The sequence below is a fragment of the Pungitius pungitius genome, chromosome 7, assembly GCF_949316345.1.
Source record: "Pungitius pungitius chromosome 7, fPunPun2.1, whole genome shotgun sequence".
NCBI classification, from domain to species: Eukaryota; Metazoa; Chordata; class Actinopteri; order Perciformes; family Gasterosteidae; genus Pungitius; species Pungitius pungitius.
Genome location: NC_084906.1, coordinates 14,049,361 through 14,073,485, shown reverse-complemented (window position 1 = coordinate 14,073,485; position 24,125 = coordinate 14,049,361). Strand labels below are relative to the sequence as shown.

The window sequence follows — 24,125 nt, the reverse complement described above, 5'->3', positions numbered from 1 at the left end:
TTTTCATCAGACAGACCTTGTGAGCCGGCAAGCGGAAATGATGCAATCTTAATTCAATGATTAGTCAGTTGTATCAATCATATAATATGGTAAAACTGTTTTCGGCTTCTCTCCGTTGATTGAGTCGAGTTAGTAGCATTGCCATTGCATGCCGTTTATATTTTCGTTCATATTTCTGTTTACATTTTTTAAGAGCAATTAGAATGCGATAGATAAAGACAGTTGACAGAATGAGAAGATGACCTTGAGAGATGAGGTTTGCCATGAGAGTCAAAGAATGGATGGCATATTAACTGTAAGCACGTACTGTGAGATCACATGGTATTAAACCCCATGTGCCACCAGCATGTCTTTTTTGAAGACGTCAATTAACTCAAAAACAACTTCTTGATCGGAATTGACTGCACTCAAACATCTCTGTTGATCTTGTGACAACGAGTCACCGTCTGGGAATGAAGTAATTAATATAGTGTAGGGGGAATAAGGTAAACATGTTACTTTAAGGACTAAAAGTGTTATTTAAAAGAATAATACACAAGCCACTCAAGTTACTCATGCGCCATCGGAGTCCTACATTATAAATACAGGTGTGGATTTTTAAATTCTCAAAGCAGTGTCTTAAGGATGCATTACAATTCAAATTAAAAAGGAGGTGTTTTACAGGCCACAGCCTCCTAAACTGTTTCCAACATAGGTAACTTCTGTCGATTTTTAGTGTGTATGTTGCTGTACGGGCCTCAGTTTTACTTATTGAGGGTTTCTCTGATAGAAAACAAAATTATATTGTTATAGCTAATTTCGTTTCATCCATTTCAACGCAAGATGTCCACTGAATAAATTGGGTTGAAGGAATGTACAGTACACTCAAAACAGATATATGGGGTGGGACTAGACTGTTTCTCAAAAAACAAAGTTGTTTCTAAAGAACATTTTTAACATCTACGTTATTTACATTGGCCTCTAATGATGTCATTTATACAAGATTCGGAATTAAATCTGGAGGATAGGAGTGTGTTCCGTTTGATGATTGAATGTGAATGTGTCTTTTACTACTCCTTTGGGGTCACCATAGTCATGGGCCATATGTGTGAGGCGTTTCCCGCTTCCTGGACATAAGTGGGTGTGAACACAAGCAACCACAAAATACTCAAACTGGTCCAATACGTAATGTTCTGAGGGTCTTCCGTCACAATATCATTTGTAGAATACCACTTGGGTCATACATCTTGTTGTGTTTTTCCACCTTTTCACACCATCTTTATTTAGAAATGAAAATTAGAGATGAAAGTCTAAATAAATAAATCTAACTTTAATACCAGGTAACAAAGGTACATTTAATAAATGATTTTGTTGGTCGGGATTAGACAGTCTACCGTCCATTTCAATAATAATTGGTTCCGTTAATGGCTGTATTATAAGCAACAGTAAATACAACTATATTTATAATTCATGAACATCTGCCGCCTGCTGGCGAACTTTTTCCTGCACCTACCGGATTGGACGTTACCCGGAAGTGACGGTGGCGCCAGTGACTTCAGAGATAAATTATTAGTCACATAAAACAAACTAAGCAATTTCAAATTTAAATACAACTGCAAAAACGTCATGTGCTTACCAGTATTCAAAAATCCATCGTGTTGTTAATTTGCTTATATACATTTTGTGACAGAAAACTAGTTAGACCTCAATACCCAGAATGCACTTCGCCCTTGCCATCTTGTCGAGTGGTTGGGTTAGGAGAGCGGCAGGCAGCAGTTAGCTACGCGTTAGCTTTTGGCTCCTGTGGTAAAGTGGTTATCTGTCAGCTAGGAGCAGCTGCCAAAAGTGAGTCATCCACGCGACGAGAAGCACAACTTCACAGATTTCAAGACGTGTTCGCTGTCCAGCGCTGGATTATTACACTCTTTTTCTGAAAGCCAACGGGTTTGTTTACATCATGAATTCAAACATGCTTGTACTGAGGTTGGGGGAACTGGCTAACATCGGCTAACTTAGCTAGTGGGTGAGCTGAGAGAGAAGAGTGGGCTACGATACCGGGCCCGCCTCAGACTAAAGTACCGGCGGCAGCTGCTCAAACACCAACTTTGACAAGGGCCCCGTTGGCAACTCCGCTCTCGGGACAGAGCCAAGGCCGACCGGGTGTCAGAGAGGCCGGGGATAGGAGCACCAGTCACCCGTCTGCTGGGGCCGGACACCGCGGAACGTTACGGGAGTTCTTTAGGGGGGGGTCTCTGGCTTCGGTGACACTTTTCTCCGACAAGACTGAGGAAGAGGTACGAAATGAAAACGTCCTGTGATTGTACGTGTATGTGTCACATCCCTCAGCTGTGAAGTACGTCCCGGGACATTAAGTCCAGCGCTTTAGTTTTCATCTGGAAGAAGACGAAGACTTTACGCTGGTAGTACAACATGTCGAAAATGCCGGCGAAGAAGAAAAGCTGTTTCCAGATCACGAGTGTAACGCAGGCACAGGGGGATCTGGGCAGTCCGGACGACACGACCGAAAGCCTGGACGATCCGGAGGGACTCCTCCAGGACCCCTCCGGATTCGACGCTTGTCCGGCGGACCCCGGGACCTGCGAGCGGAGTTCATCCGAGGAAACGTTCAACAACGCCGGGGAGCCTCCGGAGGGTCACCCGAATACCACGGCCCCTGTCAACGGGGGACTCTCTTATAAAAGTACTGGCACCGGTTTTGCCCCTGCACATCATACAGCTGCATCTCATCCCTTTGTCCCGAGCCCGGCCACCCATCCGTCTGTCGTCCACACGGTCACTGCTGCCACCAACTCCACCGGCGTGGCTCCCGCAGCTCCCGTGAGCACCAGCTGCAGTTCCCGCTTCAGGGTCATCAAGCTGGACCACGGTACCGGAGAACCCTTCAGACGGGGCAGGTGGACTTGCACCGAGTTCCACGAGAGGGATTCAGATTCGAATGTGAATAGAACTTTGGATGGCATGAAGCCAGCCGTAACCCATGATCACAGCATAGACCGGGACAGTGGGCTCGGGCCCGCCAGCAACTCTTTGGTCCCCAGCAGTGCTTTTTCCACACAGACTTTGGAGAACGCCACGGACAGTGGCTACTCCGGCGCGCACCCTCACCCTCCGGAGCCTTCGCAGCAAGGCTACGGCGTGCCTCCTCAGTTAAGCGGAGGAGCGGCGAGTGCCTTCCAGCCCACCGGGTACGCGACTGCAGCATCACAGGGGCAGCAGCAGGCCCAGGTCAATGTGCAACCCGTTGCCCCCCAGAACTTCCTCTCAAACAGCCTCAATGGTGCCGTGCATCAGAATACTCCCGTTATGCCTCCTGCCACGCAGGCCCAGCAGTTTGCCTATTCTACTCACCCCACTGGCCACTCCACTGGTCAGCCTGACTACAGCCAGCAGCACTTTGTCTCCAGCACTCAGAGCCTTCCTATGTCTGCTTTCCCTGGTGGAACACCAACTAGCCAGGCACCGTCACCTCTAATCACCGCTCCTGCTCCAGGAGCCCAAGCGGCCGGCAGTGAGGCAGCCTCAGCCCAGGGTCTCCTTCTGCACGCAGGAAATGCATCAGCCATGGCGCCCACCCTCCCCGGAAGTGGCCCACAGCAGCACGTGGGCCAGACTCAGCCGTCAGGAGGGTCAGGCACAGCCCCCGCACCTTCCACCGCCGCTCGCGGTCCAGACGCACCGACCGCAGTGCCCAGCACCACCGACACCCCTCTGGGCGTGCAGAGTCAGACGCCCGGCACAGGACCTGTCGCGTCCTTAGGATTCAACGGAGGAGCAGCGACAGGCCTTCCCTCCGTCTTCAGTAACCAGACGGGGCATAGCCGGCAGACGTCCGATGGCCATCCTCTGCCCGGTGCCATTGTGTTCGCGGGCAAAGATGGTGTGAAGCCATTCATCGGCGAGGGCTTCAACCTGCCCAGTCCTGGTGTCAACAGCCTGTTTGGTATCCATATTACAATGGATGTAGATGATGACAGGTAAGAGGATGTGACACGTGTATGCCTTTGTGCAATGATTGCACTTCCATAAGTTGTTTACCACTTCATTATTTTGTTGTTCAGTGGGCGATTGAGCAATAATGTGGTATTTATCACTATCAGCAAAATGAGGTACAGTCTTCACTTGGCGCAACACACATAGCATGTTGGAGGAAGTGAGTGTGTATCTGGCAGTTTGCCCTCATATTAAACATCCTTTTTGCATTCTTCTGCACTGTGGTCACACAGCGAGCTGTGGAGAATGCCTTTCCTTTCACGAGTGCCAAAATGAGGCACGCTAGGACTCAAATCTTTGGTTGTGCTTCAGGATCAGGGACAAACAAAACCAACATGAATTCCTTCTCCAGGTGTAAAGAGGAAGGTGTAGTGAGCCATCAGAGACGGGCTACTCTGTATATTCTGTCTTTTGTTAATGATGCAACCGACAAATCAATGCTTGGTTACTTGGTTCTTTGCCAGCCCACATCCCCTTCCTCAAGCCTCCTTCTCACACATTGCTTTATTCTCCTTTCTGTCTAGGAAAGACTCTTGGCCTCCTAACTCTATACCGTGTCATAACAAACACTTACCTACTGTATTTCTCGAATGTAAACACGGTTGCTATCTTTAGGGTGTGTCCGATGTGTTGTTCGAGAGGTGAGGTTTATGCCGACAATAAATCAGATGAGAGCTGGAGTACACACACACACACACACGTATGTGCGTTGTCTATGCTGAATGTATTTTATTCATACTCCTTACCCCTGTTATGGTCTTCATGGGTCTTTTAGAAGTTTAGGCCTGATTTTGGACATTCGTAACCTCAAATCATTGTTTACAGGGGGACGTTTTTCCACCACAATTACACAGGTGTTGATTGTGTGCTGGGGGCACCTACCTGTGTGTTGTCACTGATTTCATGAGGAAGTGTGTGTGTGTGTGTGTGTGTGTGTGTGTGTGTGTGTGTGTCATCAGTGGCTGTCTGTGTTGCTATGGTGATGCTGGCAGCAGGCTAGGACAGAGCAAACAGGGGTAGAGAGGACATGCACACACCTGTTGCAATAGCAGCCCATAAGCTATTGGTGTGTCCTCAAGAGGCCATCAGTTTAAAAAACTGTCCATTTGTTGCCTTCCTGTTGGGGGTTTAAGTTTTTTTCCCATGAGACTGCATTTTAGATACTTGAAACTGTGGACGTGTAGTAATAATTAGAAACAAGCGTTGTGATATAGGATGTCAAATAGGGCTGCTATAATGGAAGTATAAAATGCTTTCACTTTTCCTGCAAACTCGTACTAAATACAGTCCATTGGTCCAGTGTTTGTGTGTCGTCCAATTTGTAACAAATTTGCTGCATAGCCAGTGGGGCTTCAGCACTTTTTTCCCCCCAGAAAAATAAGTCAAACAGCATGACTGCAAATTGACTCAACAGGATATTGCCAAAAACCTTCCAGATGTTTTTGGTTGTTGATCCTTTTGCACCAAACTTCTGTACATCAGTTGTGTTTAGCATGCTTCGTTAACTTAAATAACTTTCTAGAACACATTTCATGGAAAAACCAAATATAGCAGGACACAGATTAACAAACTCCTGTCAGAGGTTCCTTGTTCTCTGCACCAGCTGAGCCTCGGCGAGGAATCTGTTTCAAGTTTCATTGTTTGGTTCTGTTTTCAGTTAGTCACTAAAGTAGAACAAAGCATTGTGGGTGTGGGGTTGTGAGATTGGAGTGATTTCGCCTCTGTGTGAAACGATTTTGGATCTCAGGAGCACCATGCCGCTGGGACAAATCCACTCATCTAATATCACATTAATTAAGCTGAAGGACATCTGCATCTTCATCCTCACACTGTTGGTTTAGATATTTTTTTTCTCGAGGCAGTTCCGGCGTCTCAGTCTGCTTTTTAAAAAACAAACATTTCCAGCGATGAAAATGGAAGTAATGAACGTAGCGTGTGAATATCTCCCGCGGGCAATGAGGAGTTGGGCTGCAGCCACTACTGTGACTCACCTCTCTGCCTACATAGCCAACGCATTCACACTGGAGAGCCCTAGTTCGGTCATAGTCATCCTTTGCCTATTGAAGCGTGCGAGATTCAAGAGCCTGGTGCATGGTCATTGTTCCTAGACAGTGTGGGGATTCAGACCGACCGACATCCCGTCACAAACAGTGTTTCATAAACGGTGGGTTGCTCCTGCCAGATAAAAGGCCTCCACGCTCATATGGACAAACAAAACTTAGAAACCGCTTCCACAAGTTTGATAGCCAACTGATGAAGTCACTGTGCTGTTGTGGAAACTCAAATAACCACGAGATTTATTTCTCCTCACACACACACAGAGTGTCACATTGAGTTGTAATCTGAGCGTGAGCTTTCTGAAAGGTCAGCTGCAAAGTGTGTGCGAGGTTCAACTCTGTGGAAATTGTGAGTCGTCCAGGCACCAACTGGGGCGCCTGCAGTTTGGAAAACAATGGCTGTCCCGGTGGAGTGTCATTTTTTTTAATAGGCATTTGCCGTGTGTCCTTTCGTACAAGCTGGGGTTTAACCATGAGCTGTTGCTCATAACTTTAAAGTCCTAGCCAGCCTGTCTTCCAGGCCTGGAGATAGGGAGGGACAGCCAATTGTCAAAAGTTTCGTAAGACTGAACTTGTACATGCCATCATTCCATTTGATCCCTTGGCAGTTTGACAGCTCAACAGAAAGAGAGTTTGGTGGAAATGTGGGGAATGGATAGTCAGTTTTGGTGTGTGTGTGTGTGTGTGTTCGTAGTTTGGTTGCAGCAGTGCCTGGAAACAAGGGAGCAGCTTATTTTCCACAGATAGCTGACCTGCCTGAACTTCCAGGGGATACATTCCAGGAGCCCTGAATGGCTGTGATTGTGGGACGCCCTGGGCCCAGCAGACGGGCCTGTGCCGGCTTTTTTTTTTTTTTGGCGATGGGGGGAGGGCCGGGCCACTGCCCTTCTCTCTCTCTGTCTCTTGTGTGTTTTGTCAGTGCCTAACTCTGGTCTTAACACTCTCTAAATGTTGCTCCCAATTAACATAATGGTTTTCGAATTAATCAGAAGAGAGAACCTCGCTTCATACACAGAACTTTACTTTCTTTGCTTGTGAAAGTTTCAAGTAAAAGTTTCCATGTTGAGCAACCACCAGACTTCTCTTTTTATTTAATTCTGTCTCTCGGAAATGCCCTCAGAGTGCTTATTAACCGTTTTCACCTAACTCCTAACACACACACACACACACACACACAAAGAATAACACTTGTCTGCCACACTGAGGCTGAGCGACAATCTCCTCATTCTGTGATAGTCCAGCGACTTGTGCATTTGATTTGGATTCACGTCAGCGTTTGTTACCTGTTTATAGTGATTCAAAACCCAGCTGAAGGGGCCAGCGGTGTGAGGCAGAGTGGTTCAATAAGTTAGCATAGCAGGACCCTCCCTGTTGTCTCGGCGAGATGTGAGCAGGGGATCACTTCCAATTAGAGTGGACCTGCCAAAGCAAGTAAACAAGCACGCTCCGGGGTGGCCGGCCAGAACGAACTGTGTCTGTCCTGGGAGCCGGGTGCCATCGAATCAGCCGCAAAGTATGTCGCAGGCTATTCCAGGAATGAGGGCAGTGTGCAAACATTGGCTGTTTGTTGTTTTTCCCCTACCAAATGGTCTCAGTACACAACAGGTTAGACACCTCCTTTTGGACGGGTTCAGCAACACGTTAGGCAAGCACCAAGTCACGCGCCCCCCCCCCGCCACCACTCTGCACTTTGAGCACAGAGCGGGGCAGGCGACGTTGAGCCAAGGGATTGGGTAATGTCCCTGTGTGTGAGAGAGAGAACTTTTGATGGCCTCAACTGACGGTTTCATCTTCACAGGCTTAATGCCACGTTTTCCTGCAGTTTGGGGTGACTGGACGTGGGAGATTTTAGACTGGTCTGAAGTGTTTGACCAGTTTGAACATTGCTCTCCGATCGGTTTAATCTTTCTCACCAAAATGTACAATAAATATGTAATATGCTAGCTAGGCTAGCTACAGGATAGAGTTCCATGGTACCAGTCAGGCAAAAAGAAAAGTGCTTCTCACAGTTTGCACTTTGCTCACAATATTGTAAAGGGAGTTATTTAGCTAGCCTCCTTTTGCGATTACAGAAATGAAGACGTTGATCGTAAACTAATTAAATTACTATAGTTTAATGTCTGCAACGATTACCCGATGCACAAACAAGTTAAAACCGCCACACGTTTTAGGTTTATCCATTTGATCGAGAATGTATAGTCACTTTATTGTTTATTGAACCTAAACCATTTTACATGGTGTGGTAATAAGTATGTTTCATAACAGGCATGATCAAAGTCCAGCTTGAGGTGAGATTGTATAAAAATGCATTATTTATGTCACCCCCCCGGCGCACAGAAAGCATGAATCATGCAAAACTTTTAAAAGACACCTATGGCGCTTGAGTTTCCTCAGAACTCATCTGAAGTATTTCTGTCTCTTGTCCTGTCGGTTTACAGTAAAGTCGGATATTCTCATATAACATTGAGGAAGTGAAAGAGCGAGATAAGCGACGAGGCACCAGTGCTTTCGTCTTAGTTTGTTTCATGCATTTCAAGATCAGAAAGTACATGGTTGACATTTAAAACTCAATAAAGAAGGGGGTTGAGAAAATGCTAAACACCTTTTGGGGCTGCGGGGATGAGGGGGTTTCGCAGAGGAAGTGCTTAGTCTTTAGGCATGGTGAAGAAGTTAAATTAATATAAAGGTCCTCCGATCTAAATAAGCTAACCAGTTCATTGGAGGTGTGTGTCTCAGCCACCCAGCGTCTTCGTGTGCGGGAACGAGGGCTGAACATCAGGGTTTTCAGAGGAGCCCCGACATGACTGAACAGTGAGTAATGAGGATGTGTGGAAAGCACGCCAGCTGCCTTTTGAGTCATTCATCCTCTTTGCTGCCTTTCAATGGGTGTCGTTTACTGAGCCGGCTCAGTTGTGCGTGCGTGAGACTCTGTGTGTTGTTGTATGATAGTGTGGGATTGGCTGATAGACTTGGACACAGGCTCAGGTTTAAAGAAAGAGTGATTGATGTCTTCTCTGCGGCTCCAGGGTCCAGGAGTCATTTTTGTCATTCACGGACTGTCTCCCACCAACCCGGTTTGTCCCAAACTTCTTCCTAACTAGTTGTCCCCCCCGGTATTAAACTCCATACACGGCGAAGCACAGGAGATGTTCCTTGGTTTTAACTGTTGTGGATTTCGGGTCACTACATCACTCAATCAGTCATGTCATGTTTTGAAGGTTTGGCTTTGGATTCAAGTGTTCTTAACCCCTAAGAAAGCCTTCATAGCAGTTAACTAAGGTCACATCTGTTCTGCGAGGCAGGCCATGAACCCCCCCCCCCCCCTCCTTCCCCAGGTACATTTTTCATTTGTTTTTCAGCTGAGAAGCCCAGGTTTTTGCAACACATCTGCATTTCCTGCTTTGATTCTGTCAAACACTTCCTCTGTTGTCTCCTTCCTCTTCCTCAACTTTGTCTAGAGTTTCTCTTTTTGTCATCAGAGCTGCTGGGTAGCACGGCGGTGAGGTGTGAGCATGACTGCTTCGCGCTGAACTTACACAGGGCCGTGCCTCCGTGTTCTTCATGAGAGTCGGCCTCTGAGGTCAACGTGTGAGCTGAAGAAGCGCCCTGCTAACCCTTTGTCGTCATTTCTCTCTCAGTGGAAATGGATGGTTTCCCACCATACCTATTCATTGGATATTTAATCTGATCAGCCTTGTTTTGTTTCCAATCGGCTCCTTCTCGGAACCATGCCTTCCAAAAAACATCACGTCACGCCAAACAATGGAACATTTTCCCGTCTTAATGAATGTGGCTCAGGAAATAATCGTTTAAAAGTATTTAAGCACATTCGGCGTTCAGAATTTACAATTAATCAAGTAAAACCGTGCATCCAGTTGCCACTTTTTACTCAAAACTTATGTTCAATGATTAAGTAACACTCTAATGCACACAAGGGTTTACATATCACAGAGCTAACAAAGATAAACGCTAAGGTTAAAAGATTTATTTTTAAAGCTCTATTCATAAAAGACAAGGGTGAATTATAACACTGTCATGTGTTCACAGGTTATCTAACAAAGTTGAGCTTGTGAGAAACCTGAATAAACAGATGAGAATGGGAATGTTTCTTTGGCAGTATAAAATGGAGATTAAAGAGGGAATTATGAACGGTGCAGGGTATTGGTCATAGCGTGCAGTCGCAGTAGTGTCCAAAGGTGCCACTGCTTTATAGAGATATGGATTCACTGAAAACCAGCAATACAGCCTGTGAGGAACGTTTCTTTTCTCTTTTAACTTGGCCTTCCTAATCAAAACCAAACAGAGTCACCACAGAGCTCACAAGCCCGAGACAGAAACGGACCCGTCGGCCAGTATCGCAGAGTTCACTTGGCCAAACTCACGCTCCAGGAACCAATTTTACACTTTATTTAACCAAGAGAGTCAATGAACTCGAGCGCGGCTAAGTGAAATTGAGCCGACATGGTGGCTTTGTAGCTCCGGGCCGATGCTACCAGCCGCCCGGCCAGTTGAATTAGCGAAGCCCAGTTCCAAAATTACACAGAGTCATCCGCATTTCACGGTAACGATTACGTGTAACTTGAGCAGAACTTATCACCCTGCGCTTACAAGAATGCTCATATCCGTGTGACATATTTTCCCTCATCTTACACGGACTTCAGATGTTTTCCTCGTCTCTGCAGAGGTGTAAACGCCGCTGAAGCTTGAACTGTGCTCTTATTTGCTGAGTTTTTTTTTTAGGTTGAGTCACAATTACCCAGACGGGCTTCCGGGCTCTCTCGCATAGGGGAGTGGGCAGGGTCCTGTAGCAGCACAGCTGGGGGCTTTGCCTGACTTTGGCCCCATGCAGGGGGTCACATCCTAATTTGCGATTGAGCCTCTTCCTGTCTCTCCCACGGCGTCTCCCAATCAGCGCTCAGTGGCCCGGGTCACGTCCCATTTCTCTGGCGACGTGATTCTGCCGCCGCCGCCCCCTCGTATGCGCGTCATTAGGATAGAGCGGTGTAGGGGGCGTACAGACGATTGGCTTGTTTTTAAGTGATTCTAAAGGGAGTTAAATTTGCTCCATTGAAAGAAGAGGCCTTTTTTTCCAGTGACCCCCGGGGAGCCCGTGTTTACTCGGGCCCAGGCTGCAGCTTAAGGGTTGAAAAGAGCTTTACGAGCAAAGTCCTGCTTGCGATTCTGCTCTTTATCTCGTGTGTGCGTGTGTGTTGTGCTACGATTGTTAACCTGTCAGAGCTCAGGGATTTGTGAACATACTTGTTTTTAGAAGCTCCTGTTCTGCTGAACCGAGCACATCATGGAATCCACTGCTGTTCTACAACATGTAATGTAACATGTAATAATTGTCGTAATTTCTGTGTCCTAGATCTCGTGTACTGCTGCAAATAGTAGTTGACGTTTGACTTGACAGCGTCTCTATGCAGCAGAGCTTTTCTATTGCTAAAGCCCTTGTCAATCACAAATTATGAGACCGGCCTCTCAGATCTGACAGTGTAGTACGACTTCGCTTCAGGCAACCCAACCGAAATGGGAGATCCATCTTCTGGCATCTTGAATGGCGGTTGCTCAATGTGTAAGTGGTTATGCAAATAAGAACACTCTTTAAATGTAACAACCAAGTTATGTTGAACTTTAATTCTGTGCAGATTGCGATGTTATTCAAATTATATTTTGTCCCTTTTTAAATGGATTCTCAATCATTATATGGCCAACATGTTGTTTTAAAAGTTGCAGCCTTTTAATAAGTAATCTACTGCAATATTGTCTTTCACAAGATAATACCTGTTTATTTTGATGAAGATACCCCTCAATATCAATAATGTATATCCATTTTACTAATGCCAGATACAAAGATTGTTGATTAAAGAGTACAGGTTCAGGTCCACATCAGTCAAATATCAGGATAAGTCCCCACTAAACTTATTTGGCAAATTATACTTGCTGCTTTGAATCAAAGAGAAGGTTAAATCGGCATTCCTACCTATCAACCTTTTATCTTTTCACACAATGAGGAAGTAGTCAAATTAGGCCAATCAGGTCAAAGCACAGCATGTTCTCTTTCAATAGATGCCAAGGGTTTATCAAAGTCAGAGGCTGCAACACACGTTAACGTTAAGATTTTCATGGCAAACATTTCAGTCAGGAAAAGAACCCAAAACAAAGGTCCCCCCTCCCTTAATGCCTCCAACTAATGCAGTGTACACCTCCAGGCACCTGGTGCATTACAGAGGCACGGATATGTACACGAAGGGAAGCCTGGGGGGGGGCGTCACGGTGCAACATAAAGGACTGACAGATGCACACTTCTTCCTCCTCACGCACCCCTGAGGTAGCATGCCACGCCTCCCACTTCCAATTCTCCATTATCCATGAGTTTAAATTTGCTGCTTCTCCCTCGAGTGCCCATTTTGGATAAGTCTTTGCCTCCAATCTGCCAGATGAACTCATCATGCGCACAGAATTCCACCCGTGTCCCAATGAATACAGGAATTTTCACTCCTTCAGAGGGCCAAGATCTCCGCCCGAGTGTTAAAGTGTGTTGTTGCGGGCTCATTAAACGTCCGCTGTGTCTAAATACCTCAGCGTTGCACGGGGAAGCTAGAAAGTCTTGAGCTGCTGTGTGTGGGGTGTGGCGGACGGGCTCAGAAAAGGAACCTCGGCCTGTAAATCACTCACGACAGTCAGCAGTGCGGTAGCGCATGGTTAGCCTCACTTTGACTTTTTAACTCTCAATCATCCAGTGGACCCGGCCTGTTCTTACAGGAGGACGAGCCTTTCCTGTTTTACGGTTTGAGTGTGGACAGAAGGTTAACTCCTGTGAGCTTTGACCCGGCAGGACCACGTGCTGCGGCGCTTCACCTCCTGTTTGTAGCCACCAGTGTTATACGAAAGGTGTCGTGTTCTCTGATTTATAATAAATATTAAAAAAGAGGTTTTAGCCAGTATTACCCTTCTAGTCAGGTAAAAGGAGAACAAAATTTCATTCGCCTTCTACAATGCAGACGCTAAAGCGGAGATTATATCATTTCCACCCCATGCTCGCAATTACCTGAAAGCTGCTAAATATTTGATATAGTTTGTCATTGTATCTCACGTCGGGAAAACTTCCCCCGTTTAGAGTCAGTCGGGCCATCTAGTTTTAAAGTATTGGTAAATTCACGACCCTTATGGATGAGGGGAAACGTTGACTTCCTGTCTCAGTCATGCGTTAGTGAGTTAAAAAATAAAATACAATACAAGTTTCGTGTCAATCCTAAGCAATTAAGCAGGAATTTAACTTAAATACCTGCTTAAAGCGGTGTGTTGTTAGACATGAGATTGTATGAAGTTACGAACTAATGACAAAACTTGATGAAAACAAATCCCCACCTGGCAGTTTTCAAAAATGTTTTTTTTTTTTTTTTTAGCAGATTCATACTAACAAAAGGATGCATTCTCCATCTATTTTTTTGGTCTTTTTATTTTATTGTTCTTGACAAATCTTAGAAAATAATTTGACGGTGGTACCAGCAGTTACCACAGACACAAAGTCCATAATACTGCATTATTTTCATTAGTTAGCCATTGGCTTGATCACCATGAGTTACGCCATTCACGGCGTAGATTACTTAGTTAAATGAGATTGACACCTTTTAAAATAATTATTTCATTCGATATTATTCAAAGTGACGATTAACAAGGAGAGATAATGTGTAGATGCAGCGTGGGTATGAATGAAAGTGTGTGGCAGTAGAAGATAAGGCCTGGGCCATTATGATTGCATCACCGTTTCCACTGACCTGGCCTTGTCTCTTGTCTTTATTTCCTCCTTCATTAATATACAGGAACCCGTCCACTGCTTTCTACCAGGCTTTCCGGCCTAGCAGATTGCGAGGGTTAAAGCCGGTCAACAATAGGTATGAGCGTGGGTGTGTTTACACGTGTGTGTGTGTTGCCTGGACTGGCTGACTAAACTAGACCTTGCACCGCTTTGAACCACGTGCACTCTACAAGAAAATGTCCATCTTGACTCTTCAGTTTTGCTGTTGTCTTGAAGTGTCATTTTACGGAAATTGTGCTACAACATGCACAGGGTTCGGGGGGGAACTTCAGCACTCCAAATAGCCTCTTTCAGTGAGATAACATGACATGGGTTATGTTGTATTACGTCAGGTTCTCGGAAGTCAGTGTTGTATTTTTAGACGAGAAGCTGCAAAATACTGACTCTGATTTATTGATTCATGGAGGTAGAAAACGTACGGGGGGGGGCATCATACATCATAAACACCATCAACATATCCAGGAAGATGTTCACAGCTGTTCAAAGATAACAATATTGAGAAAATGGTACTGTGATTGTATTCTAAATAGCAAGCATAAACCAAGTGTTTGAAGACAAAAAAGAGTTCATGAGAGTTCATGGTCTTTGCGGACTTCATATCCTTTTTCTATCAGTGCAGAAGTATTTGGGTATCTTTGCTTATAATATTGATTATACTGTGGAGTTGTGGAGTAATGGAAACCTTTGAAGGTTTATGCTGCAATATCAATGGATTCTTGATGAATTTAAAACATGTGTGTACCTGTGAAGTACCGTCAGTACCGTAGGGAAATGACTACCAGTCGCCTTTTGATTTGGGAGTAGATATGTACACGGTCTAAGTGGTTTACATTAGTCAGACACTTTTTGTTCCCGTGCGCTGTCTCAAGGAGGCTGTTTGAGATCTTGACTCTTTGCCAAGGAGATTTAATTAACAAACGGCAACAAACAAACGTTGAAAGTGGCTGCTTTTTTTGGTTGAACGTATTTTTGGCTTGCTAAGCCATGAAATGATATCTCACGTCAGGGTTCAGACAGCTAGATTTTTAGTAACTTTAAAAAAAAAATTGAGACAATTAATGGAATAATGGAGCGGTAACTTTCATGGGTTTGCAATTTGTGACGCACCAAAGGAAGCATGTATCAACATCCATTTGAAGATATTCTTCTTGAAACGAGTCGGGCCAGATGAGACGTTAAGGGAGTGTGTTATTTTGAGTTCCCAGTTCAATTGGCCTGTGGGCTCAGTGACTAATGGTGACGCTTTAGTCAAAAGCCCTTCAGGGATCCGCAGGTAAACTTGACGGAGTATCCGTGAGCCAGCTCTACAGCAAGGTCGGACTTGTTGGAAGTGGAGAGTGGATTGCACATGGATAGTTTGGAGGCAAAAAGGAGCCCTTTGGGAATCTACTGCAAAACCACTCAACTTTATTTTCACATGCAATACAGTCTTGTTTACAATGAGACAACCACTTCTTTTCGTCCCGTTCCGGATCTTAAAGTTCCCCCCCACAGGTCTAAAGGCTGATGAATAACCACGGGTCGGCCGTTTCCCGAGCTCAAAATATGATTGACCCTCATCTGATCCTCCACAGCTCTACTGAAATCTCCTCCTATTATCAGCTCGACAAGAGAGACATTAATTAATTTTAGCCTAACTGAATTAGAAGTCACACTCGGCATTTGTTAACATTCCAGGAAAGCAATTTGTTGGTGTGCTGAATGGAAACCTTGTGAGGCCGTGATTGGTCCCGACTGAAGCAGCTCTTTTACTGCCTGCAGCCCACAATAATCAACTTTATGATTACGGACTATAAAGAAAAGGCAGATTTATATTCCAGCTGAGCACCCTTGATTAGTGGCCCCACGCTCGGCCACAGAGAGTTACTTGATCCAGACCAGTTATGCTGTTTATGACACAGAAATAAACACGGCGTTACTGGGAGGAACGCTGAAACGTGGGAGCGCTGCTGCGTCACGCGCCAACAGGACGGAAGTTCTAGAAAATATCACCGTTTAGCTCCACATCTGGTCGTTTTCAAACCAAATGGGCCTTTTCTCTTGACACCGACTCGTAATCACCCTCCCTCAATACAAACGAAGAACACACGTTGTGATTGCTAACAAGCCGCGGGGCGTATCCTCAGAGAACATGTACCAATTCAATTTCAGGGTCTTTCTTAAAAGCACATTCAACAGTAAGCACATCATTTTGAAGGGATTACTCGGGAGTCCCCCCCCCCCGCCCCCTCCAGCGCCTCATGGACATGATAAGACCTGACATTGTACATATCTCAGGGTTAAGGAGGCCTTTCTTCTTAAATGCGGGGAGGAATTGATGGATGGTAATCGTGACCCTGTTTCTCCGCTGCTTTAACAGTCAACTTAGTCAACCCTCGTATCTGGAAAATCCCCCAACGTTTGACCTTTTTATTTATACAGGAATGGTTTGCTGCGCACACGTGTCTCCTTCTGTGTCATATGATGGAAGCTCCAGCTGTGCGAAAGCCGCACGGAAGCCCGAGTGAGACGCAGCAGCTGAGGCTAATGGCATCAGCGTGACGCCCAAAGCCCGCACTTCAGGGAGGAGGATGACGACGCGAGGCCAAGTCCTTGAACCCGTGATGAACGCTCCGCTGCATACAGAGGCCCGTTAATGCCGACGGTGCCGGGGTTTTTCCCCCATTAACGCCATTACTTTTTTAACACATTCCAGTGAGGTCTCAATCCACATGGAGAGAAACAAGTTCCACCGGGGCCCAAACCACTCGGGGAGGCCCAGGGAGAAGTAGTAAAACGTGGTGTGGAGGCACGCGGTGCAAGCGGAAGGTCTTGTTGTCTTGTTATTCAAGCCTTGGCGACACCTTCCCATGGTGCCTCGCTGTATTTGCACACGGAGGTTGATGGTCACGTTACACTGTGGCTTAGCCGCGGAGTTTTTACTCCCCGTAGCATTGGTTGACGTAATCTAATGTTACATTCAGAACATTAAATTAGAAGATCGCCTGTTTCTAAAGCTTTGAAGAGCACATTTGGCAAGGTACAAAATTCACAGGCGCACGGCGTGACCAATCTCTTCATTTTTTCTGGCCTACTCGGCCTTGTGTCGGCTTCACTCCGGCGAGTTTAAACCAAGCTTAAGGGCGGCTTGGCCGGCGCCTCGTACAAACATCCTTGCTAGCAGTTGTTTTAGGCTTCTTTTTTTTTTTTTAAAGGGCTTTTTTTAAGGCCACAACTCCATAAGCCTTTTTAAATGAGCGATTATCCGCCGTTTCTCTCAAGTACGAATCTTCTTCGCGTTAAGTCCCCGAGGGTGTCGTGTCATTCTCATGCTCCCTGGTGTCCGGTTCATCCGGTGGAAGTGTCCGGGGGGGAGAACGGGCCATCACACTGCGTCACGTGCAGAATTTGATATTTGTGCGCCGGTCTGGGGATTATGTAACCGCCGAGGGTTGGCGTGGGACAGTTCCTCGGGTCTGTTGACCGGGAAGTTTGTTGGCAGCGTACACACCTACTCGGGACTCTTTGAGTGCACGCTAGACATATCAACCCCGTCCCCCCCCCCCACCCCCCACGTTATCCCCACTCTGGGATCTCTGTGGGTCCGTCTGGTTGCCTTGTAGTGTCCATTGTGTTGGCCCGGACCGCCATTTGTGTAGACGACACATCCCGACCATCTGAAACAGGTTCGGAGGCGCATATTAACACGCTTTGAACATCCTGCAATTGTCGCCATTGTTCGAGGCCTTCCAGTGCGGCTGACCGAAGTGGCTAAAAGGGATTCTTTGGTTTGGGACTATTTCAGTGCGATATGCAAATGTCGGTATTTACTGGGAATTTTAAGGGTTTCCAGTTCCGTGTTCGCTGTGGTTTAATTCTTGTTAAACTGTAAACGCGGTAGTTAACACGCCTCCTGACGAGCATGCTGGCATTCAGGCATCAACTCATCAAGTAATACAAGTTGTGGCTTCGAAGTAATTTCAAAGGAAATCTTATCGGATGCAAATTATTGCAACATATGTTAAACATAGAGGCATTTGACTTGGTTCAACATAGGAATAGGATAAAGTAAAATAGTATCAAAATATACACGCAAGAATTACCAATATAAACTGTCATACACCACACAAAGGTTTGGTGGATTCATTGATTAGTTAAGTAAGATTAAAAAGTCAGTTTTGCAGTTTGCGGATGTTGCATGTGTACAGACTGTAAAGCCCTCTGAGGCAAATTTGTGATTTGCGATTTTGGGCTATACAAAATAAAATGAATTGAAGTTTGCAGTTCATACAGTATCTACCTGGAGTATGGACCACCATTCAAGACAAGTCTCAACAACACGGCATACGAAAAAAAATGCAAATAGGAGTTGTCTCAGGGGATTTAAAGTTTTGCTTCACGAAATACCCGAAAATACAGTTTCAGGTTTGCGTCACGACAAACACAATCATTTATTTTGGTTTCTAGATTAAAACGTAGGAATGTCACTCAAACCCAGTGCACAAGGGTGAAGATTAAATCTCCGCAAGCTGTGGCAAAACAAATCTTATCTACTTGATCTATCTATTTCCCCTAGGCACTTGAATGACTATTGGCCTCAAATGTTTGCTTTTTAAGTTGCTGATGTAAGTGTATTGTACCGTAAGAGTAAACAAAACTGTTTATAACAACATTTGCCCTTGACAAGACATATTTCCAAAATAAGTTAAACTTCCCTACAAACATTTTATTCCCCCCACCTGTCCCATGTTTTCCTGTATTTGTGTTGATTAGCTCGACTTGATTTAATTGATCAAATAGGATAGACGAACGTGGTGGTCTCTAAGTGGAGGAAATACCAGAGACGGGCATCGGTAGTTGGCTGGTTTCAGGGCCCAATAGAGGAGCCACTTTCAGCTCTCTGCGCCTCGTTGCAGCTGCATGTTCGTTCGCGGTTGTTTTCGTCACTCACAAGTGATCGTTTAGGAAAGTCCAGAGCGGCTCGGTTGTGTCGGAGCCTCTGCCGACCTCATCTGGCGCATCGGCCGAACTGCACCGTACAAAACGAAGGCCCCGTGGGGCCCGGGCTCTCTTGCATCGGAAAGAGAGCGGCAGCTATTGTTTTGAAATGCACTTACCGAGGGAGGGAGGGAGGGGGGGGGGGGGGGGGGTTGGAGGGTTACTGAAAGGCTGAGGTCTCATTTGTTCAGCTGCCGCCCACCCCCTCCCCACAGGGAGTGCTGGTATGCGTCGTGACAACGGCTTGTGCCGCTGCATCTGTGCTTTTACTGGAGAACGCATTAGAGTTGCGGTGCCATGAGACGTCGTGCGATGCCCCCAGAGGGAAAGATGACATAAAGTTCATCACTGAAATACTTCCAGTGAGAGCGTGAAGCTGACACCTTTTCTGCTGCCTCCAGAGTCAAGGCGGGTACAAGAGGTCGAGCGCTCCTCACGGAGAAGAACTGGGCCGCGTGTTGTCGCAGCGTGATGGTGGCTCTGACAGATGTCTCTGGTTTTAGAGGCCGGCGGTGTCCAAAGTTTGGAATGTGCTGCCTTGTGGTCCCGGACACTGTGTTTTGGGGGACTAGTGCAGGTTTGCCCCCGCTGCAGTCTGCGAGGTGAAAGCAGTGAGCGGTCCTTATATAAACCGCCACATGTCTGCCTCGAATCAAATGTCCAGTCTGCTTTGTTTTCCTTGGACAATGAACGGCAACAAATAGTTTTGGTTTTCTTTTTCTTCTTTTCCTTGTGTCTCTCTAAAATCTGTGGTTACTCCTTCAGGCAGGATCCCCCATTCACTGCCTGTGAATGGCTACTTGGATCGAGCCTGTGTTTAGAACCACTTGGGGACATTCTGCGCTCTCGTTGTCCCTAATGTCTTCTCTCACAGCCTTCATGTCTCACAAAGGGGTGTCCCTCTTACCTTGCGTATTAGACTCTAGATTCCACGGGAATCTAAACCGAGTGGGCACTTACAAGTCTTGAGTGAGCGAGTGTGCGAGCGAGAGAGAGCCGCTTAACTCCGCCCCCTTCTTCCTCTCACCACGTGTCCCAGGGACATTTAACACGCGCTCTCTGCTCCACGCGCAAAACGAAGAAGCACTCCGAGGAGAGCTGCAGGCCCACGGAAGAAACCCTTTCCCGGAACCCGAGAACATGCGCTGCAGAATGAGCTACAGTCTGCCGTGCTCGCCGCCGGGCCGCCTGGCGTGTTACAGGGCGCGCAGCGTCAGGTAAAGGACCCGCGTGCACGCTCTCTGCCGCGTGTTTATGTGCGTTTCCCTCGGCTTGGTGGCTTCAGTGTGCGCGTGGTATCTGTTTGCTGGTAGTTCTTTGCCAACATAGTTCACTTCAAATCTTGTTCTTATGAAACGCACGCGATGCCTTTTTGGAGCTTTTAACTGACGTTCAGCCACGTTTTTCAACACATTGAAATCTGCTCATTTGGCGTCCACAGTGTCCGACGTGTTTGTGTCCCCTCGCGCGTCCTGTCTCCCGTGTTGTTGGCCACTGTGAATTGACTTTATTAAGTGTTTTAATGTTGTAACAATTTGAATCCGCGTGTCGTTTCTGAGGCTGGTTCATGCCGTTAATCCGATCCGACAAGCCCTCGCTGAAATGTTACCACAATCCGGTCGTCTTTGTCCTCTTATCGGTCGGATCACACAAACCTCTCCAGGTATTTGTGGTCTGATTTGATTGTGATGCGTCTGATGTCATCGCGACTTGGTGTTCAAACAATCCTCCCTCGGATTGTTATCAGAGCTCCTGCTGGTGCACGCATTCTTTGAGTCAACAATTAATGAATGAATGAATGGTGAGGCAGCACTTTTACGCCTTTTTTTTAAAACTTAAAAGTTTTTTAAAACGGCTGCTGTTCTATTCACTTAATTCTGTGTGAGCAGTAGACCTGTCTGGAGTGTAATGTTGACCCATGACAGGTGGAGCCTTTTGCAAAGTATGTTATTGCCTAACCCTAATGCTTGTTTGTGTAAATCCACAGTATGCTGATTTAGTACAGTATTTTTATAAACGGCACCATATTTGTAACTGGTTGTTTTTTTATAGCCCTTTGATAACACTTAACAGACTCTTTGAAAGTCTTTGACACTTTCCATTAAGAGTTTGAAACCGGATTTTTTGTACTTCTCAATACGCCTTCATTTGAGTTAATAAATATCCTACAACAGACTTGGGCATTTTCTCAATGTGAAAGCGCTCATTTCAATCTAAAGTGTTTTTTTTTGGTCTCCACAGTGCATCTGGCGCCAGCGTCGTCGCAATTGATAACAAGATCGAGCAAGCCATGGTGAGTTCTCCCCCAGGTGTTTCCCCACACACAGCTGTGTGAGGTGGAAATTGCTTCCATCAGAGTGCTAAAGTTAGTCTCTCCTTTTTGCCTCTCTTTCAGGACTTGGTGAAGAGCCACCTGATGTATGCGGTTCGCGAGGAGGTGGAGGTGTTGAAGGAGCAGATCAAGGAGCTATACGAGAGGAACTCTATGTTGGAGCGTGAAAACGCCGTGCTCAAGTCGCTGGCCAACACGGATCAGCTGGGCCAGGTCTCCAGTCAGCTCCACCAGGGCGGCAGCACGCCCCCATCGCTGCAGCAGCACCCGCTCGTCGTCATCGACAACAACAACGGCCCCTTCGCTCGCCACGAAGGGGGCCAGAGCGCCCCCTATCATCCCAACATCACCTCGGCGTGAACCCAGTTACACGCGCTCAAACGCACACTTTTCACTGTCGGGAGTGGAAGATCCTGTCAGCAAAGACACCAACTGCTGCCGTCCCCTTGGCTTCATAAAGCGACCGGCTCGTCTCTGTGTTCAGTGTGCTCCATTTGAGGAGATCACCAAACAGCAAAATCTTTGTTTGCCACCGAGCGCCGCGCTTCGAGGTTCGCTTGCCGGGCTTGTCTCCGGGCTTCACGTTATTAAGATATCAACCAATCCCTTCAGAAACGTCTTACTGGGTGCCGGTGGTGGGCTGCAAGAAGAGGAGGGAGCAGGCGAGTGGGTGCACACCATCCAACTGCCTGTTGTGGATGCAGGAGGACAAGGGGTCAAAGGGCTCTGGGAAGGTTTTTTTGGTGGTGGTAAGGGGCGGTTCAACTGCACAACAGGGACAAGGGTCCTGTGACATCCACCAGGCTCCGTCCTCCAAGGACCCTTAATCCCCCCGTCGCTCCCCGGCTGGAAGGCCAGGGTGCCTTGGGAGAGGACCCCCCCCCCTGAGAGTAGCAGGAAGCCATGCGGGTGCCTCGGCTTGGGAGTTGAGAGCCTCGGCTCATTATGCTGCAACAAAAAGCTTGTTGTCTTCTCAGAGCCACCATACTTTGACATGAATCATACCCCCCCCCCCCCTTTATTTCAGTTTTAGTATTTGAATTTATTTATTTCAGGGCTGCTATTTTCATAATGTAACTGAACAATGTCATGGATATACTTATTAACAAAAAACCTTTTTCTCTTTGGTCTTTTTGGTCTTTTAGAATCTGTCAGGTATTACATTTGGTTGTCTCATTCAACAACTAGATCTCAATAAAGTAGGCAATAAGTTCCAGTATAGAAATGTTGTTATCATGAAATAGTGCTAACACTAAAGCTGAGTTTATATATTGGGTGAAATCCAGGTTGAATGTATATTTTGTAAGTATAAAGAGAAAGTAGGGTTTGTACAGGAGAACACCTGTTTGTGATGGGATATTCCGATAAAGAAATCTATTAATTTACTTTTTTTTCCTAGTTTTTCAGTCAAAATGAAATACAGAAATGAATTAAGGGGTTTGGTCTGGGAGATGAAAAGCTGTGAAATGGTTCGACCTACTTTATAACCAAAGACGCGAAGCTGTGGAAGTCTTTTTTTTTTTTTTTTTTAAATGCACAACCTTTTTTCCTATTTTCCCTACATTTTCTTTTTTGTTGCTCTTTTGCATGTTCTGCATGATCTATAATCAAACCTATTTCTTACCTCATGTTTTTATTCAGCACTCTTATTTTGTGTGAAGTTGTCCGTCTGAATGATTGGGAAAGAAGGAACAACGGTCAGAGGGTCGAGTAGTCGAGGTGTTTGTCAGAGAAGGAGCTGCTTTTTTTCTGCTTTCATGTCGATGCCGTGGCAACTTTCCCACGCAGAGAAATGGTTTTGTTACATTGCAGATTTTAATGTATTTAATGAATGCAACATATAGATTTCGATTGTAGTTTACCAACACTTTGCTTACACAAAAATAATATACGGAACAAGACGATGGAAACTATTAAACTTTTCGCCCTTTAAAAACGTGTGTGTGAGGATATTCTGGGATGTCTGTGTCGTGTCTTTCGTGCCTCTTGTTCTGCCGTACCGCACAGCGATTCGGTTTCTTCCTTTGTGGCTTAGAACTAAACCAAAATGCTTGGTCATCCTTTCTACAGGATCGACTGGTTTTCTTTTTCCCCTTTTTTTTTGTTGCAAACTGGCTTAGTTCTTTAGAGTATTCTTTTGTTTTTCTTTCATTTGAAGGAGATGGTGTGTACATGCCAAGTGTACTGTATGAAAGTGATCACTGAGCCTTGGAGAAAATCTTAACAATGCCCTTGTAATGTGCTGTTCAGACAATTTTAGTTTTCAGTCAAAAATAAATTACTGTTTTATTAAGAGAATGTTGTCAAGCTTTTTTTTCCACCAGGAAATCTTCTCATTACTTATATTAGTAAACACTTAGAATATCAAACATCCAAGATTTTCCCTTTCACAAACATGAACTGAGATCTTTAAATCGTTGTATAAGATCTGTTTTAAACAATTTAACCGATTATCAGTCCAGATTAGCAAGTCTTTTTGACAGCAGATATTTTGCAGGAAAAAACGCTTGCTTTTTACTCTGCACCGTATCAGGTCACTGAAACTTAGGCAGCTAATTTAATTCTTTTAGATTTTTTTTTTCTTTTGTATCGTGTCAAAATATATTGGAGACTAAACAGAACAAAGTTAAGGAACTGAACTTCTGAAGAAATGAGACTGCAGTTTGAAAATCCCCAGGAAACAAGCAATTAAAGTTATTCCAAATAATATCTCAACTTCCTGGACAACCTGTTGCCAAAATTAATGGTGATATCCAAACGGAATATGCCATACTAGTAATTATTATTAATTACTATTATGATTCAAGCATAAAGGTATTTCAAACTGCAAACATTTTTTATGTTTAAAGTTAAGGAACTGAACTTCTGAAGAAATGAGACGGCAGTTTGAAAATCCCCAGGAAACAAGCAATTAAAGTTATTCAAAATAATATCTTAACTTCTTGGA

General features: G+C 45.6%; 1 protein-coding gene across 1 annotated transcript; it reads left to right on the top strand.

Annotated features, from left to right (window-relative positions):
• Positions 1 to 1,657: 1,657 nt before the first annotated feature.
• tsc22d2 (TSC22 domain family 2) lies at positions 1,658 to 23,470 on the top strand. The gene is made up of 3 exons (XM_037469449.2): positions 1,658 to 3,974; positions 21,088 to 21,139; positions 21,242 to 23,470. Exons 1-3 carry the CDS (start codon positions 2,410 to 2,412, stop codon positions 21,536 to 21,538), a joined length of 1,914 nt encoding a protein of 637 aa, XP_037325346.2. The 5' UTR covers positions 1,658 to 2,409; the 3' UTR covers positions 21,539 to 23,470.
• Positions 23,471 to 24,125: the final 655 nt, after the last annotated feature.

Coding starts and splice junctions, on each gene's coding strand:
- tsc22d2 (XM_037469449.2), top strand. CDS start 2,410: ATGTCGAAAATGCCGGCGAAGAAGAAAAGCTGTTTCCAGATCACGAGT. Junction 3,975..21,087: donor ATGGATGTAGATGATGACAG/GTAAGAGGATGT, acceptor TGGTCTCCACAG/TGCATCTGGCGCCAGCGTCG. Junction 21,140..21,241: donor ACAAGATCGAGCAAGCCATG/GTGAGTTCTCCC, acceptor CCTCTCTTTCAG/GACTTGGTGAAGAGCCACCT.